This window comes from Oncorhynchus gorbuscha, linkage group LGY (genome assembly GCF_021184085.1).
Source record: "Oncorhynchus gorbuscha isolate QuinsamMale2020 ecotype Even-year linkage group LGY, OgorEven_v1.0, whole genome shotgun sequence".
NCBI classification, from domain to species: Eukaryota; Metazoa; Chordata; class Actinopteri; order Salmoniformes; family Salmonidae; genus Oncorhynchus; species Oncorhynchus gorbuscha.
In genome coordinates, this window is record NC_060199.1 from 427,503 (window position 1) to 444,747 (window position 17,245).

At 42.9% G+C, this 17,245-nt stretch overlaps 1 protein-coding gene across 3 annotated transcripts in view; it reads left to right on the forward strand.

The window, feature by feature from the left end:
• The first annotated feature begins 298 nt into the window (after positions 1–298).
• The window catches only part of LOC124016644 (solute carrier family 12 member 2-like), a 61,393-nt gene continuing 44,446 nt past the window's right edge, over positions 299–17,245 (forward strand). For all 3 annotated transcript variants that reach the window (XM_046332178.1, XM_046332180.1, XM_046332179.1), the window contains exons 1-9: positions 299–414; positions 5,735–5,810; positions 6,204–6,299; positions 12,709–12,848; positions 13,628–13,738; positions 15,934–16,042; positions 16,458–16,585; positions 16,737–16,821; positions 16,922–17,088. In XM_046332178.1, coding sequence (XP_046188134.1) covers positions 5,744–5,810; positions 6,204–6,299; positions 12,709–12,848; positions 13,628–13,738; positions 15,934–16,042; positions 16,458–16,585; positions 16,737–16,821; positions 16,922–17,088 — 903 coding nt within the window. In that variant the 5' untranslated portion in view covers positions 299–414; positions 5,735–5,743. The remainder of the gene's footprint in view (positions 415–5,734; positions 5,811–6,203; positions 6,300–12,708; positions 12,849–13,627; positions 13,739–15,933; positions 16,043–16,457; positions 16,586–16,736; positions 16,822–16,921; positions 17,089–17,245) is intronic.

The following is a 17,245-nucleotide window of genomic DNA, read 5'->3' on the forward strand; positions in this document are numbered from 1 at the left end:
TAACTTGTATTGGTGGGCCCTGAGAGACTGACTTGGTGGGACAGCCACCCACGTCACTGCATTGTCTCTGCACAGGAGGGATGCTTACTGTGTTTGACCTTCTCCAGCCGATACGAGGACAGATTAATCAGTGTCTGTGTGAGAGAATAAATGTTCTGTAAAATACAAGTCTAGTAGATTGTTTCTAGAAATGAATAAACATTGAACCACGGTTGAATTCAGAGATGTTGTTAGTCAGATGTCTTTCTCCATTGTGCATGCTGAACATAGCGGTCTGTCTCATTTTGTTTCCAGGAGCCATTTGAGGATGGCTTCGCCAACGGGGATGAGCTGTCACCGGCCGAGGAGGCCGCAGCCAAGGAGGCGGCCGAGCCTAAGGGAGCGGTCAAGTTCGGGTGGATCAAAGGGGTGCTGGTAAGTGGTCAACCGACAGACTGTTTTACCTTTTTGCATCTCCCGAGTCCTGCTTACCTTTTTGTTATGTGACACAATGTGACGTTTCCCCATCAATATCCCTGTATTTCCATCTGCATCTCTGCCTCCATTTTTATGTGTGTCTTTACTTTCAGCCGTTTCTCTTTGCGTCTACATGCTACTGCATCATAAGCACTTCTCTTTTTGTGGATATGACATTGTAGGGAATGCATTGTCCTCCAGTTATTCTTGAACACAATATTCAATGGCGTGAACGGAAATCCTGACTTGGTGTACATGAATTTCAAGTCAGGATTTTGACCATAGTATATTTTTCTGCCCTCTCATTCAAAGTACAGAGAAATTCCTTCATGACCCCACAATCAGACTAGGTCTCTTTTAGTATTAAGTTAACGTATCATTCAATTTAAGATTCCCTTGGCTATCTTAATTGTATTTTAGCAGTCCTATAGCAGTCAAAGAGGAACCTCAATAATTGAGATGTGAGTCTACTCAAGATTCTGTGCAACTAGCAAGAAATCCTTTGGTGTTTAATCCTTCGTGGTCTGTCCAGGCCATAAAATGTTTCTGAGAGTCTAGTGTAAGAATCTGCCAGGGTTGTAGGAATTTGTCACACATTACATTTTGTATTTATTTCACCTTTATTTAACTAGGCAAGTCAGTGGATGCTCAATATTCAAATTTGAATACGAGTTCTACGTCCTACAAGACAAATCGGTTGCGGGACGAGCATCACCATCTGACGTGAGACAATGCAGCAAATATTGATGGGTACGCTTCCTGCTTTTACTACCTGCTTTGCTTTTATGGGTACACACGCAATGCCAGTCAGTCCACCTATTATGTCATCATTGGCTTGAACGGGGAAACCCGTTCTATTATTTGTATTTCCATGGCAACACATGCTATTCTAACGGCTACAGTGACCACGATCATTTTGCTGGCCAATAACAGTCATCCCAAATTCCATGACTGTCACAGTCCTAAATAAATGTGGTACAAGTTCCTGCTGCTTTTTACAACGGTCAGATGGGTGAGAGGAAGGAAGGCTTTTAGATGTCAAAATACAAGCTGGGTGACAAGAAACAGAGATTATCATGAGAAAGAACTAACTGTGCTGTACATCTGTCAGAAAACTTCAAACAAAGAGGAAATGGCTTGAAATAAACTGTTTCTACTAGCTGTCATGGATGTAGTTAAAAGTACTTTACATTTTAGACCGGCACAGCGGTCTAAGGCACTGCATCTCAGTGCTAGAGGTGTCACTACAGACCCTGGCTCGCTTCCAGGCTGTATCACAACCGGCCATGATTGGGCGACCTATTGGCCCAGCATCATCCGGGTTAGGGTTTGGCCAGAGTAGGCCGTCATTGTAAATAAGAATTTGTTTTTAACTGACTTGCCTAGTTAAATAAAGGTGACAAAGAAATCCACAATTCAAAACATTAAAACATACAGAACCAGTCAAAAGTTTGGACACAGCTACTCATTGAAGGGTTTTTATTTATTTTGACTATTTTCTACATTGTAGAATAATAGTGAAGACATCAACACTATGAAGTAATACATATGGAATCACGTAGTAACCAAACAAGCGTTAAACGAGTCAAAATATATTTTATATTTGAGATTCTTCAAAGTCGTCACCCTTTGCCTTGATTACAGCTTTGCACACTTGGCATTCTGTCAACCAGCTTCATGAGGTAGTCACCTGGAATGCATTTCAATTAACAGGTGTGCCTTGTTAAAAATTAAATATTGGTAAATAAATATGGTATATAGAATTAGAATTATTTTAACCCTTATTTCACTGAGAACACATTCTCATTTACAGCAACGACCTGGGGAGAGGAGGGGGGATAAATGAGCCAATTGTAAGCTAAGGATGATTAGGTAGCCATATTTGGAATTTAGCCAGGGCACCAGGGGTTAACACCCCTACTCTTACGATAAGTGCCATGGGATCTTTAGTGAGCACAGACAGTCAGGACACCCGTTTAACATCCCATCTGAAAGATGGCACCCTATACAGGGCAATGTCCTAACTCACTGCCCTGGAGCATTGGGATATTTTCTTTTTTAGACCAGAGGAAAGGGTGCCTCCTACTGGCCCTTCAACACCACTTCCAGCAGCATCTGGTCTCCCATCCAGGGACCGACCCTGCTTAGCTTCAGAAGCAAGCCAGCAGTAAGCTGCAGGGTGGTATGCTGCTGGAAGATAGCCCTATTTGGTAAAAGACCAAGTCCATATTATGTCATGAACAGCTCAAATAAGCAAAGAGAAACAACAGTCCATTACTTTAAGGCATGAAGGTCAGTCAATCTGGAAAATTTCAAGAACTTTGAAAGTTTCTTCAAGTGCAGTCGCAAAAACCATCAAGCGCTATGTTGAAACTGGCTCTCATGAGGACCGCCACAGGAAAGGAAGTCCCAGAGTTACCTCTGCTGCAGAGGTAGAATTGCCAGCCTCAGAAATTGAAGCTCAAATAAATGCTTCACAGAGTTCAAGTAACAGACACATCTCACCATCAACTGTTCAGAGGAGACTGCGTGAATCAACCTTCATGGTCAAATTGCTGCAGGGAAGAAACACGAGCAATTAGACCGGTGGAAATCTGTCCCTTTGGTCTGATGAGTCCAAATATTAGATTATTGGTTCCAAACGCCGTGTCTTTGAGACGCAGAGTAGGTGACCGGTTGATCTTTGCATGTGTGGTTCCCACCATGAAGCATGGAGGAGGAGGTGTGATGGTGCTTTGATGGTGATGTATTTAGAATTCAAGGCACACTTAACCAGCATGGCTACCACAGCATTCTGCAGCGATACGCCATCCCATCTGGTTTGCACTTAGTGGGACTATCATATGTTTTTCAACAGGACAATGACCTAACACTGTGTATGGGCTATTTGATCAAAAATGAGAGTGATGGGGTGCTGCATCAGATGACCTGGCCTCCACAATCACCCGACTTCAACCCAATTGAGATGGTTTGGGATGAGTTGGACTGCAGAGTGAAGGAAAAGCAGCCAACAAGTGCTTAGCGTATGTCGGAACTCCTTCAAGACTGTTGGTAAAGCATTCCAGGTGAAGCTGGTTAAGGGAATGCCAAGAGTTTGCAAAGCTGTCATCAAGGCAGAGGGTGGCTACTTTGAAGAATCTAAATATATTTGTTTAACACTTTTTTTTGGTTACCACATGATTCCATAGGTTTGATGTCTTCACTATTATTCTACAATGTAGAAAATAGAAAACTCCTTGAATGAGTAGGTGTCCAAACTCGGTTCCTAATTTGTTTTATAGCTCTGCGCGCTCATTTGACTCTCCATGAAATAGGCAGAATAACTAGCTAGAGAAATTATTACAAATGTTGTGACAGTTAATAGTTTGTAATTGTGAGAAAATAAAAACACATTCTGTTCAAGGACGTTGGTTGTCAGTGCAGTGACTTGATCCACTGTGTAGCTAACTCTTGTAACTAGCGCTTCCTTGTAACTAGCGCTTCCTTCACTGACATAAAAAGCTTTCAAGCCTGTTTAAATGACCCTGAAGTTGTAGACATGCAGCCCCACAATTAAGAGGAACTGAGTGTTATCAGAAATCGGTCTGTAGATCAGCATGTTTCTCCATGATAGTATTGTTGGTTCAGCTGAGCACAGCAGCTGACTCAGGAGGCTACTGCAATAACTTGTGGTAGAAGAACAGCTGCTTCATGAAAATCAATGTAAGCATTATCACTACTAACTACAGTAGTTTGATAGCTAGCATTTGTTGGAAGATTTAACATTGTGTGTGCAGCACTAAATAGGTAGCTGGTTTGTTTCAGTCAAAGGACATTTCAGTGACTGGCTCCACTGTTGCTGACAAGTTGGGGCGGCAGGTAGCCTAGTGGTTAGAGCGTTGGGCCAGTAACCGGAAGGTTGCTAGATTGTTACCTTGTCAGCTCGGGGATTCAATCTGTTGTTCTGCCCCTGAACAAGGCAGTTAACCCACTAGGCAGTTAACCCACTAGGCAGTTAACCCACGAGGCAGTTAACCCACTAGCCCGTCATTGTAAGTAAGAATTTGTTCTTAACTGACTTGCCTAGTTAAATAAAGGTTATAAAATTAAAAATAAAAAAAATTATAAATGCTAGCTTTCGTGCCCATAGTCAAACTTCAGAAATACTGTTCATTTGAAGCACAATATTCCTTAGCAAGATGAAAATGGGGCAACCCCCCCATTTTTTAAAATCTTAGATCTTTGATGTCACCTAGGTAATAGTTTTGGATGTTGTGGCAGTCCATTGTAGCCGGACTACGTTAGCTCAATCCCATTGTCCTTTGCGAGATACAAGACCGATCAGTGCAGGTGGAATCTGATGTGACATCATTTGAATTAATATTTTACATTACCATGGAAATGATTGCATCACAATACCAGGTGGCCACTGCGAGTGGGTTTACATGTCAAATTGCCAGGGTTACATGTTCCAAGCACATCTCTCTTTCTATGTGTGCTGCTGCTGCTGCTACAGGGAGAGGGGGTGTTGCCGAGAAACCCAAGACTTGTTCGCTACAACACCTTAATTGTTTCAGCAAGGAGCAACAAAGTTTCATCATGTTGTTTGGAGTCCATGTTACTGAAGAAACAAACTCAACCGTACGAACGCCTGGCTGTCCTGTCTTCAGTTCGTTCCAAAATAATACAAAAATAGGGTTATGACTTATTTGACTTTCATGACGATCTTCATCCATAACTTTCGGGTACACGGTAATTGTGCCACACCTACTTTGGTTCTGTATTCCAAATTCTGACTAGAGAAAAGTTTCATGGTGGGTATGATGCTAATCAATGAGTTTATTATACTACTCAATTACAAGATATTTGCACTGAAATTGATAACACTGTGGTAGATACTGATGAATGTTCTTTGAGGTTGACAGTGATTTGATTTTAAATGAGGCTAGTCATTAAAAGTTGACTTTTTCCTTCCACCAGCCTTGGCCAGGTTTTCAAATGTTATCTTTTAAAGAGAAGGGCTTCAATCAGGACTTAAATCACTGTTTAAACATTTCTTCTAACATTAAGTTGCAATCTTGGTGCTTGTCGATAACAGGGCAAAACTACTACTTTCACTAGGTTTGTAATTTTAACATTCACATTCATTCAGGTCAAACTGTGATCCTGCATCAAGAAAGTCTTGGCCTTGATTCCCACCAGCCATGTTCCAAGGCCAGGTCGTTGGAAAGTGCTTTCTTGAGTGAAGTGTTCCGGTTACCTCACATGCATCCTAACTGCCACCCCTTCCTCTGTGCAGGTGCGCTGCATGTTGAACATTTGGGGCGTGATGCTCTTCATCCGCATGTCATGGATCGTGGGCCAGGCGGGAATTGGTAAGACTACACCATGGAGTAGATCTTGGGAGTTCATGTGAATTACTGTTTTAATTCACACACAACGTCAACCCGAACCCCCAGCCACCCCACCAAACCACCCCTCTTTCTCCCATCACCTTTTGACCATTTACCATCCAGATGCTAAATGTTGCCACACGGCAACACATGCAGGCAACTGTTACACACTAGCTTGTTTTTGTAGTGGCGCCGCTACGATTCACAGTCCTTCTAACACTAACCCATGTGTGAATATGAGTGAGAGGCTGAACAAGCAAATGGGCTGCTTATTGATGCTCATTATTGCAGTTATTCTCCTCGTAGGAGTTTGTCGAAATGTTAATGCTGATTTTGCTTTGTCACTAGTTAATCTTGTCCTCCGTTTCCTTTCAGTTCTCTCCTGTGTGATCGTTCTCATGGCAACAGTTGTGACCACCATCACTGGCCTTTCGACCTCAGCGATTGCGACTAACGGCTTTGTACGAGGAGGTATGATCCTTTGCTTCTTTAAAGGTCCAATGCAGCCATTTTTATCTCAATATCAAATCATTTCTGGGTAACAATTAAGTACCTTACTGGTATGGTTTTCAATTAAAATGGTCAAAAAGAAACATGTATTCTTAGCAAAGATCAATTTCCCAAGCTAGAATTTAGCTAGGACTGTCTGAGAGTGAAAAAGAGAGATTGTGCAAATGAACAAAGTTGTGATGCATGCTTTTCTGAAGGAATAGCAGCATTTGTACATGGAGCAGAGGGGAGAAGGAGAAAAAAATGCTAGTAGGAACCACAGGGGGGAAAAAATGGAAGCTGCACAGACAACTCATCCAGAACATTGACTTCTGGCAGAAAGCCATTAAGATATCTGATGGCAAACATTTAGTATTGAATTGCATAAAAGTGTAACTTCATCACCTCGTGCGCCACAGAACAGAGACTCACCGACATGTTTAAAATGGTCTGGACGCACCAGATCCTGCCATCTTCCATGGTGGCACCAACAACATAAACCATCATTATGTTATCAAACTTGGCATCTGCAATGTTCTTCAAGTAAATGTGTTTGTGAGGTTGACCATGCTGTTGGATTAGAACAGTGAGGAGGCATACGAGTAAGATGTGTTTTTTCTTGCCCAGAGTAATAAGGCTTTTATTAGCAAACGTGAAGATACTAAGCTGGAGACTGTACAGGTATTTACAAAAACAAATAGGACAATGAACAAAAAGGTAGGCCTAATAAACTCAAAAGAAAACCCAGGCTCCAATCATGCCTGTAAACCCGGCGTCATGCCAACCTGTCTGTCTCGTCTTGTCCAAACAACAACAATAATGACAGGGTTTAAATAATACATTCCCACAATGCACTAGCCAATGTTAAGTCGACCCTCTACTTTTTCGAACATTCTGTTAAAAATCGCGCATTTCAGCTCCCTGCTACTCAGGCCAGGAATATAGTATATGCATATGATTAGTATGTGTGGATAGAAAACATTCAGACGTTTATAAAACTGGTTAAATCACGGCTATGACTATAATAGAACGTGCGTTTCATCGAAAAGTGCAGGAATATCTGATCACTACCTGACATGATGGCTCCTTGCTGTCCCCAGTCCACCTGACTGTGCTGCTGCTCCAGTTTCAACTGTTCTGCCTTATTATTATTTGACCATGCTGGTCATTTATGAACATTTGAACATCTTGGTCATGTTCTGTTATAATCTCTACCCGGCACAGCCAGAAGAGGACTGGCCACCCCACATAGCCCGGTTCCTCTCTAGGTTTCTTCCTAGGTTTTGGCCTTTCTAGGGAGTTTTTCCTAGCCACCGTGCTTTTACATCTGCATTGTTTGCTGTTTGGGGTTTTAGGCTGGGTTTCTGTACAGCACTTTGAGATATCAGCTGATGTACGAAGGGCTATATAAATAAATTTGATTGGATTTGATTTGATCACTGAAAATGGAAATAAATATCCATCCGCGACTTCAAGGAATTGTTCAAAGTGAATCGAATTAAATGAGGCCGAGGTTGCAGTGCCTACAGCTTCCACACGTTGTCTAGAGTCTTGTCATTTGATTCGCAATTGATTCTTGGTCTAACCGAATCAAGGGAATCGATTCCCTCCGGTCTCCGACCAGATGTTTTGGTCGAGCTCTCTCCAAGACATTTTTTCGAAACAGACACCTATAGAATTGACATCGCCTCCTGATGAATAATAAAGTTAAAAGTTCCTAAAGTTGCATTACAAAAGTATTTCGAAGTGTTTTGTGAAAGTTTATCGTCGACTTTTTGAATTTAAAAAAATGACGTTACGTTACGAAACGCTATTTTTTTTTCGTTTATCACACAGTCTTCATAGATCGATATCTAGGCTATATATGGACCGATTTAATCGGAAAAAAGACCCAATAGTGATTATGGGACATCTAGGAGTGCCAACAAAGAAGATGGTCAAAGGTAATGAATGTTTTATATTTTATTTGTGCGGTTTGTGTAGCGCCGACTATGCTAATTATTTTGTTTACGTCCCGTGGGTCTTTTGGGGTGTTACATGCTATCAGATAATAGCTTCTCATGCTTTCGCCGAAAAGCATTTTAAAAATCTGACTTGTTGCCTGGATTCACAACGAGTGTAGCTTTAATTCAATACCCTGCATGTGTATTTTAATGAACGTTTGAGTTTTAACTAATACTATTAGCATTTAGCGTAGCGCATTTGCATTTCCAGAGGTCTAGATGGGACGCCTGCGTGCCAGGTAGGACCAAGAGGTTAAGAACGTTCACAATGCAGGAAATGTTCAGTTCATAAACATATTTTATGTATTCATACCAGCACACATGTTGATAAATGTGCTTCTGGTGCAGTAACAGTAAGGTCGGTGCATTCCTTTCCTTCATTCCTTTCTGGCTCAGAAACAGCCCCTTCCATTGACAGGTTAGAAACATCACACCGCTGCAGCTCAGACTCACTGACCGCAGGGAGCAGTAGATCAGGGACAGGTAGATCAGGGAGCAGTAGATCAGGGACAGGTAGATCAGGGACAGGTAGATCAGGGACAGGTAGATCAGGGACAGGTAGAGCAGGGACAGGTAGAGCAGGGACAGGTAGAGCAGGGAGCAGTAGATCAGGGACGGGTAGAGCAGGGACGGGTAGAGCAGGGACAGGTAGAGCAGGGAGCAGTAGATCAGGGACAGGTAGAGTGGGGACAGGTAGCTCAGGGACAGGTAGAGCAGGGACAGGTAGAGCAGGGAGCAGTAGATCAGGGACAGTTAGAGCAGGGACAGGTAGAGCAGGGAGCAGTAGATCAGGGAGCAGTAGATCAGGGACAGGTAGAGCAGAGACAGGTAGATCAGGGACAGTTAGATTTAGAGCAGGGACAGTAGATCAGGGACAGGTAGATCAGGGACAGGTAGATCAGGGACAGTTAGAGCAGGGACAGTTAGAGCAGGGACAGTTAGAGCAGGGACAGTTAGAGCAGGGACAGTTAGATCAGGGAGCAGTAGATCAGGGACAGGTAGATCAGGGACAGGTAGATCAGGGAGCAGTAGAGCAGGGACAGGTAGAGCAGGGAGCAGTAGATCAGGGACAGGTAGATCAGGGAGCAGTAGATCAGGTAGATCAGGGAGCAGTAGATCAGGGAGCAGTAGATCAGGGAGCAGTAGATCAGGGACAGGTAGATCAGGGACAGGTAGCTCAGGGACAGTTAGAGCAGGGACAGTTAGAGCAGGGACCGTTAGAGCAGGGACAGGTAGATCAGGGAGCAGTAGATCAGGGACAGGTAGATCAGGGACAGGTAGATCAGGGAGCAGTAGAGCAGGGACAGGTAGAGCAGGGAGCAGTAGATCAGGGACAGGTAGATCAGGGACAGGTAGATCAGGGAGCAGTAGATCAGGGAGCAGTAGATCAGGGAGCAGTAGATCAGGGACAGGTAGATCAGGGACAGGTAGATCAGGGACCTCACCAACAGACAGGGAATGCTCATCCTCTCCTCCAGGAGTGCACAGCAGCACAGGAGACAACAGCTTGGACAGTGGAACCATCACCGGCTCAGGAACAGCCCCCCCTATCGGTAGGTCGACCTCCAGCACCTCTACTAAGATCGGCTCTACCTGGCCTAGCCTCGCTAACAGATTCCTGGCTGGGTAGGCACATACTTAAGTCCTCGATGATGCACTCCACCAGCTCAGCAGTCGCCCAAATCTGGTCGCCCTCGGCGTTCAGACAGAACCATAAGTAATTAGCCGCATCCTGCGACTCCCCTGTCACGTTGTCGACCTCCATCTTGTAGAATTTGTCTGCACTCCTCACTGTGACGGAATTGATCCCACTTTTGACATTTGTGAGGTTGACCATGCTGTTGGATTAGAACAGTGAGGAGGCATACGAGTAAGATGTTTTTTCTTGCCCGGAGTAAGGGTTTTTATTAGCAAACGTGAAGATACTAAGCTGGCGACTGTACAAGTATTTACAAAAAACAATAAACAGGACAATGAACAAAAAGGTAGGCCTAATAAACTCAAAAGAAAACCCAGGTTCCAATCATGCCTGTAAACCCGGCATCATGCCAACCTGTTACCTGTCTGTCTTGTCCAAACAACAACAACGCACAGGGATTAAATACAAATTCCCACAATGCATCAGCCAATGGAAAGAAGACATGACACAATGAACAAATTACATTCACAATGCAAGAAATTCAATTAAACTTGTTCAGGTGGCATTAATATGGAGTAGTTGGGCGATTAGGCCTGGCTCGCAGTCAGTGTTCCAATTCATCCCAAAGATGTTTGATGGGGTTGAGGTCAGGGCTCTGTGCAGGCCAGTCAAGTTCTTCCACACCAATCTCGACAAACCATTTCTGTATTGACCTCGCTTTGTGCACAGGGGCATTGTCATGCTGAAACAGGAAAGGGTCTTCCCCAAACTGTTGCCACAAAGTTGGAAGCACATAATTTCTAGAATGTCATTGTATGCTGTAACGTTAATATTTCCCTTCACTGGAACTAAGGGGCCTAGCCTGAACCATGAAAAACAGCCCCAGACCATTATTCCTCTTCCACCAAACTTTACAGTTGGCACTATGCATTGGGGCAGGTAGTGTTCTCCTGGCATCCCCCAAACCCAGATGGTGAAGCGTGATTCATCACTCCAGAGAACATGTTTCCATGTTTCCACTGCTCCAGAGTCCAATGGCGGCAAGCTTTACACCACTCCAGCTAACGCATCCTCAGCCATGGAAACCCATTTAATGAAGCTCCCGACGAACAGTTCTTGTGCTGACGTTGCTTACAGAGGCAGTCTTGCAACCAAGGACAGGCAAATTTTACGCTCTTCAGCACGTGGCAGTCCCGTTCTGTGAGCTTGTGTGGCCTACCACTTTGCGGCTGAGCCATTGTTGCTCCTAGGCGTTTCCACGCCTGCGTCCCACAGATCAGTGGCATTTGCTTAGTCTCCTGTGTTTGGATATGGAATTACAGGTGTGATTTTTACCAGCTGGACTTGGCTATCAGTACCATCATCCATGGAACGGAATATGTATTATCAGTTGAGGGCCTCAATGAGATGTTCCCTGATTTATTTGGAGTCGAATGAAGGAGGGGGGAAACACTGTCCACACGTTGGTCCCAGTTGTCGCAGCATGAGGGGAAATTCAGTATTGTGTTTCTAAATTTGCAGCAGTTCTCCCTCAAGTCACTGAAAGAGACCAGTGCTGGCAGGGAAGTCTGAAATGGATATTAGGACACTCTCCACATGGGTGAGGGCAGAGGAAAACAAAGGATTAGATTCATTTTCAAATGCGCTGGTGATGAAATCATATTGTAGTAAAGGATATTTGTGTTTTCTGTAGTGTACTCCTCCTGGAGACGCCTATTCGATTCATTTTCATAAGGTTTCCAGTCTACCGCAGCCAGATTGTTTTCGGGCAACAGGCGGCGAGAGAGGCTCCATATAGTGGCTATTGTTTTGTCTCGAGCAGCAGAGTAACCAAAACACGCACACTATCTAATTTCAACATCCGCTCCTCCTGAATTGATTTTCTTTTGAAGTAGGCTGATCCATTACCCTTCGGTGGAATGCAAAAAGGCTATGGTCTGTTTCATACAGTATACTGTATTCTATTCTACTGTATTTTAGTCAATCCCACTCCGACATTACTCATCTCATATGTATATACTGTATTCTATTCTACTGTATTTTAGTCAAACCCGCTCCGACATTGCTCATCCTAATATTTATATATTTATTGACTCTATTCTTTTACTTTAGATTTGTGTGTTATGTTGTATATTGTTAGACATTACTGCACTTTTGGAGCTAGGAACACAAGCATTTCGCTACACCCACAATAACATCTGCTAAAATATGTGTATGTGACCAATAAAACTAGATTTGAGTGTAGGTGGAATGAATAGAGCCAGCAAAATATCCCCCATGTGCTCAAGCATGACCCCACATTAATTTGTCCACCCACTCATGCCCTCATGAGTGGGTGGACAAAGTCGTTTTGGGTCCTTCCTTTGTCTTGTCCCCCACTTGTGTCTGTATGAGCACTTGAGGTGCTCTCCAAAGCTATCAGCAGAGAGGTTGAATAAAGAGAGATCAACGAGGATCTCTACTCAGCCTGTCACACTACAAACACATTGTGCAGCTAAATATGTCAATTAATTTGGCTCCCATCTTGGAGCTCCTCCATCCTATCCACTCGTTTGAGCAGATATGTTGTTTTAAGGGTGTCGTTGAGATGAGTGTACTAGGCTGTCCTGCAGTTAGTTTTCCTGATGTATGCAAATTCAGTAGGCTAGCCTACATAATACAGTTATTTGATTAAACAATATGTGTTTATATGTTTCGCCTTTCCGAGACTAATTAAATGTAAATGCTTCGTCCAACTGTCTCCTTGCAGGAGGGGCATATTATCTGATATCCAGAAGTTTGGGGCCAGAGTTTGGCGGCTCCATTGGTCTGATCTTTGCCTTTGCCAACGCTGTGGCTGTCGCCATGTACGTGGTGGGCTTCGCCGAGACGGTTGTGGAGCTCCTCGGAGTAAGTCACCTTCCCCACGGCATCATCCAAGATCAACATCTTTCAGTTTTATTTGTTACTTTTTTCATTTTGATTAAATATTTGGTTTTCCCTCAAAAGGTTGAAGATTCAAAAATACTGCTGAAAAAGCCTACTTTTTAACACCATTGTTTCCACATCTCTAATAAGCGGTGAGGCTTTGGGTCTCCTGATGTTCAGTGTTTATTATTGGGTTGTTGGACTGAAAACCCACTATTTATTTAGGGGGAGCTCATGCAAAGTTAAAAATGATGACTCTTCTCCTTCGAGATCGTTGAAGTATTTTAAGCAACCCCCACACGGCCTATTGGTTAATCCTTAGTCACAGATGAGGGCAGGTTTTTTTACACTTTGCTGATTGCAGCGTGCCATTGGCGTCAAGTGTAAGCTGAATGAAATTGGTCAGAGGATAATGAATTGTTTTCTCTGTTCATCAGAATTTCATGCCCCTGAATTTGTTTTGCATTTCAGTAATGTTTTTATTTTTTTGTAATAACATTTGGTCAGATGTTTTTCCGCCTTTTTAGATGGGGTTGGTAAAAAAATGTATGTTGCATTTTACATTCCATTTTGCGAGTTAAGTTTCAAACTCAGTTGTAAAGAAGTTGAAAATAAAAGTAAAGCAAAATATTTGCAATGCTTTTTCAACTAGCCAGTATCACAGTAACGTAGCTGAACACCGACAGCCAGCTATGAATTTGAGTGTTTCTCCTACCTCTTGGTCTGGACAGTGAAGTTAGTATTCTCCTGTGATTTCTCAGAGCGTGGATTGCATTATGACAGATGAGATCAATGACATCCGAATCATCGGCACCATCACCATCATCCTTCTCCTGGGTATCTCCATGGCAGGAATGGAATGGGAAGCTAAGGTAAGATTTTAACATACAACTAGGTTTGATTGAATAGAGCCCTCAGTCATGGTTTCTATCTAGAACTTAAGGTGATATTGAACTAAAACTCATCTCTGACGTCAAGCTGAAATTGACCTCAAATAAGCACAATTCCTTCCAGACTGACTGAATGCAGACATTGATGTACACTGTGCAGTAGGCTAGATGAAATACATTGCTCTGTTTTGTGGTTAATGCTAGTTGGGAGGTGTGTTGAAAGTGTACAGTTGAAGTCTGAAGTTTACATACACCTTAGCCAAATACATTTAAACTTAGTTTTTCACAATTGCTGACATTTAATCATAGTAACAATTCCCTGTCTTAGGTCAGTTAGAATCATCACTTTATTTTAAGAATGTGAAATGTCAGAATAATAGTAGAGAGAATTATTTATTTCAGCTTTTCTTTCATCACATTCCCAGTGGGTCAGAGGTTTACAGACACTCAATTAGTATTTGGTAGCATTGCATTTAAATGGTTTAACTTGTGTCAAATGTTTTGGGTAGCCTTCCACAAGCTTCCCACAATCAGTTGGGTGAATGTTGGCCCATTCCTCCTGACAGAACTGGTGTAACTGAGTCAGGTTTGTAGGCCTCCTTGCTCGCACACACTTGTTCAGTTCTGCCCACAAATGTTTTATAGGATTGAGGTCAGGGCTTTGTGATGGCCACTCCAATACCTTGACTTTGTTGTCCTTAAGCCATTTTGCCACAACTTTGGGAGTATGCTTGTGTTCATTGTCCATTTGGAAGACACATTTGCAACCAAACTTCCTGACTGATGTCTTGAGATGTTGCTTCAATATATCCACATAATTTTCTTTCCCTCATGATGCCATCTATTTTGTGAAGTGAACCAGTCCCTCCTGCAGCAAAGTACCCCCATAACACCCCCTGTGCATCACGGTTGGGATGGTGTTCTTCAGCTTGCAAGCATCCCCCTTTTTCCTCCAAACATAACAATGGTCATTATGGCCAAACAGTTCTATTTTTGTGTCATCAGACCAGAGGACATTTCTCCAAAAAGTACGAACTTTGTCCCCATATGCAGTTGCAAACCGTAGTCTGGCTTTTTAATGGCAGTTTTGGAATAGTGACTTTTTCCTTGCTGAGCGGCCTTATGTCGATATTAGACTCGTTTTACTGTGGATATAGATACTTTTGTACCTGTTTCCTCCAGCATCTTCACAAGGTCCTTTGCTGTTGTTCTGGGATTGATTTTCACTTTTCGGAACCAAAGTACGTTCATCTCTAGAAGACAGAACACGTCTCCTTCCTGAGCAGTATGACGGCTGCGTGGTCCCATGGTGTTTATATTTGCGTACTATTGTTTGTACAGATGAACATGGTACCTTCAGGCGTTTTTAAATTGCTCCTGGCTGAGGTCTTGGCTGATTTCTTTTGGTTTTCCCATGATGTCAAGCAAAGAGGCACTGAGTTTGAAGGTAGGCCTTGAAATACTTCCACAGGTATAGCTCCAATTGACTCATTTTCTGGAATTTTCCAAGCTGTTGTCGTGTCTTTACTATCATTAAATTGAAGACTCAGTTTAGTTAAATTGAAGACTTAGTTTTTCCTGTAATTAGTATTACATGATTAAACTGAATAATCATGTAACTGTAATTAACTAGAAAGTCAGGGTACCAAGGAAAGTATTCAGATAACAAAGTTATAATTCTTCACCGATCTTTTACACTTTCTCCAGAACATGAAATTTGTTCGTACCTCAAGTTCTGTGAGGTGGAAGGATTTCCTTTGTCTCCATGAAAAGCAACTCTCTATAACTGTGTGTCCATAAGGTCTTCTCAGGAATTTATGACCTCTGACCACAGCAGCCTAGTTGAAGGAGGCAAGGGGGAGGCAGGGAGAGGGGGGCGGGCTTGCTATACCCAAAGAGGCCAATGTCATGACACTGTTTAAAGGCACAGTCAACTTAGTGTATGTACATTTATGACCCATTGGAATTGTGATACAGTGAATTATAAGTGAAATAATCTGTCAGCAAAAATTTTGGGAAAAATGACTTGTGTCATGCACAAAGTAGATGTCCTAACCAACTTGCCAAAACTATGTTAACAAGAAATGTGTGGAGTGGTTAAAAAACAAGTTTTAATGACTCCAATCTAAGTGTATGTAAACTTCTGACTGTAATTAACATGTTCATTCTGTCCACAGGCTCAGATATTCCTGCTGGTCGTTCTGATTACGGCCATCTTCAACTACTTCATTGGCTCCTTCATCCCACTCAAGTCCAAGGAGTCGCAGGGCTTCTTTGGCTACGACAGTATGACCCTGTTTGGTTCTCCCTTTACACAACACAAACTGACATTACTGTCAAGCAAAAGTAAAGACAGTCTAAAACGTGTCAAGTGAAATTAGATTGACACAGTACCGGTGGTTTCGTTGTGGAGCTATAATTATAATCTGAACTCATGACCTACATGACTACTGTATGCAGTATGACGTACTGGCTAATCAAAGTTGTACTAGAGTTTTTTAAATGAAATCACAAGACCAAACCAATTGGATTATTTGTAATTCACTTTGCGACCTGATTCCAACTCACTGATCAACTGATCGAGTCTGACTGTCCTAAGATACGCACTGCATGCTTTGTAACTATTGCTCTCTCTTGCATTCTCTCTTGATCTGCTCACCTCTCCTTTCTCTCTCTTTCCCCCCGCTCTCCTGCTCTAAAGGTGCGATTATGATGGAGAACATGGGTCCGGACTTCCGAGGCACAGAGTCGTTTTTCTCCGTCTTTGCCATCTTCTTCCCTGCAGCCACTGGCATTCTGGCCGGCGCCAACATCTCAGGAGATCTTTCTGTAAGGACCCCAGGTCATTGTTTAGAACAAAACAAGCAGATCCCAATTCATATAAAAAGGATACAGTCAATGGAACTCATTTAGTCTTGATTAAAAGTGGGACTTGATATGAAATCAGTGTGGGGGACTAGGCATTTCTTTATATTCACAGGACCCACAACTGGCCATTCCAAGAGGAACACTCTTAGCCATTCTGATCACTGGCATTGTCTACCTGGGGGTTGCCATTTCTACTGGTATGTGGAATTTCTTCTCATTTGTCCTGAACAAGACCGAATAAATTATACATATTACAGATAGAGAGTTTGTGACAGTTTGTCTCGTTTCTCATTAAAGGCTCTTGCATTGTGAGAGACGCCACAGGAAACGGCAATGACACACTCGGCGCACAGTTCATGGCCAACTGCACTGACGCCGCCTGCAAATTTGGCTATGACTTCTCCTTCTGCAAGGGTGATGATGGTCAGTACAACTGCAGATACGGACTCCAGAACGACTTCCAGGTACATTACATGACTACACTACAAAAGTATGTGGACACCTGCTGGTCGAACATCTCATACCAAAATCGTGGGCATTAATATGGAGTTGGTTCCCCCTTTGCTCCTATAACAGCCTCCACTCTTCTGGGAAGGCTTTCCACTAGATGTTGGAACATTG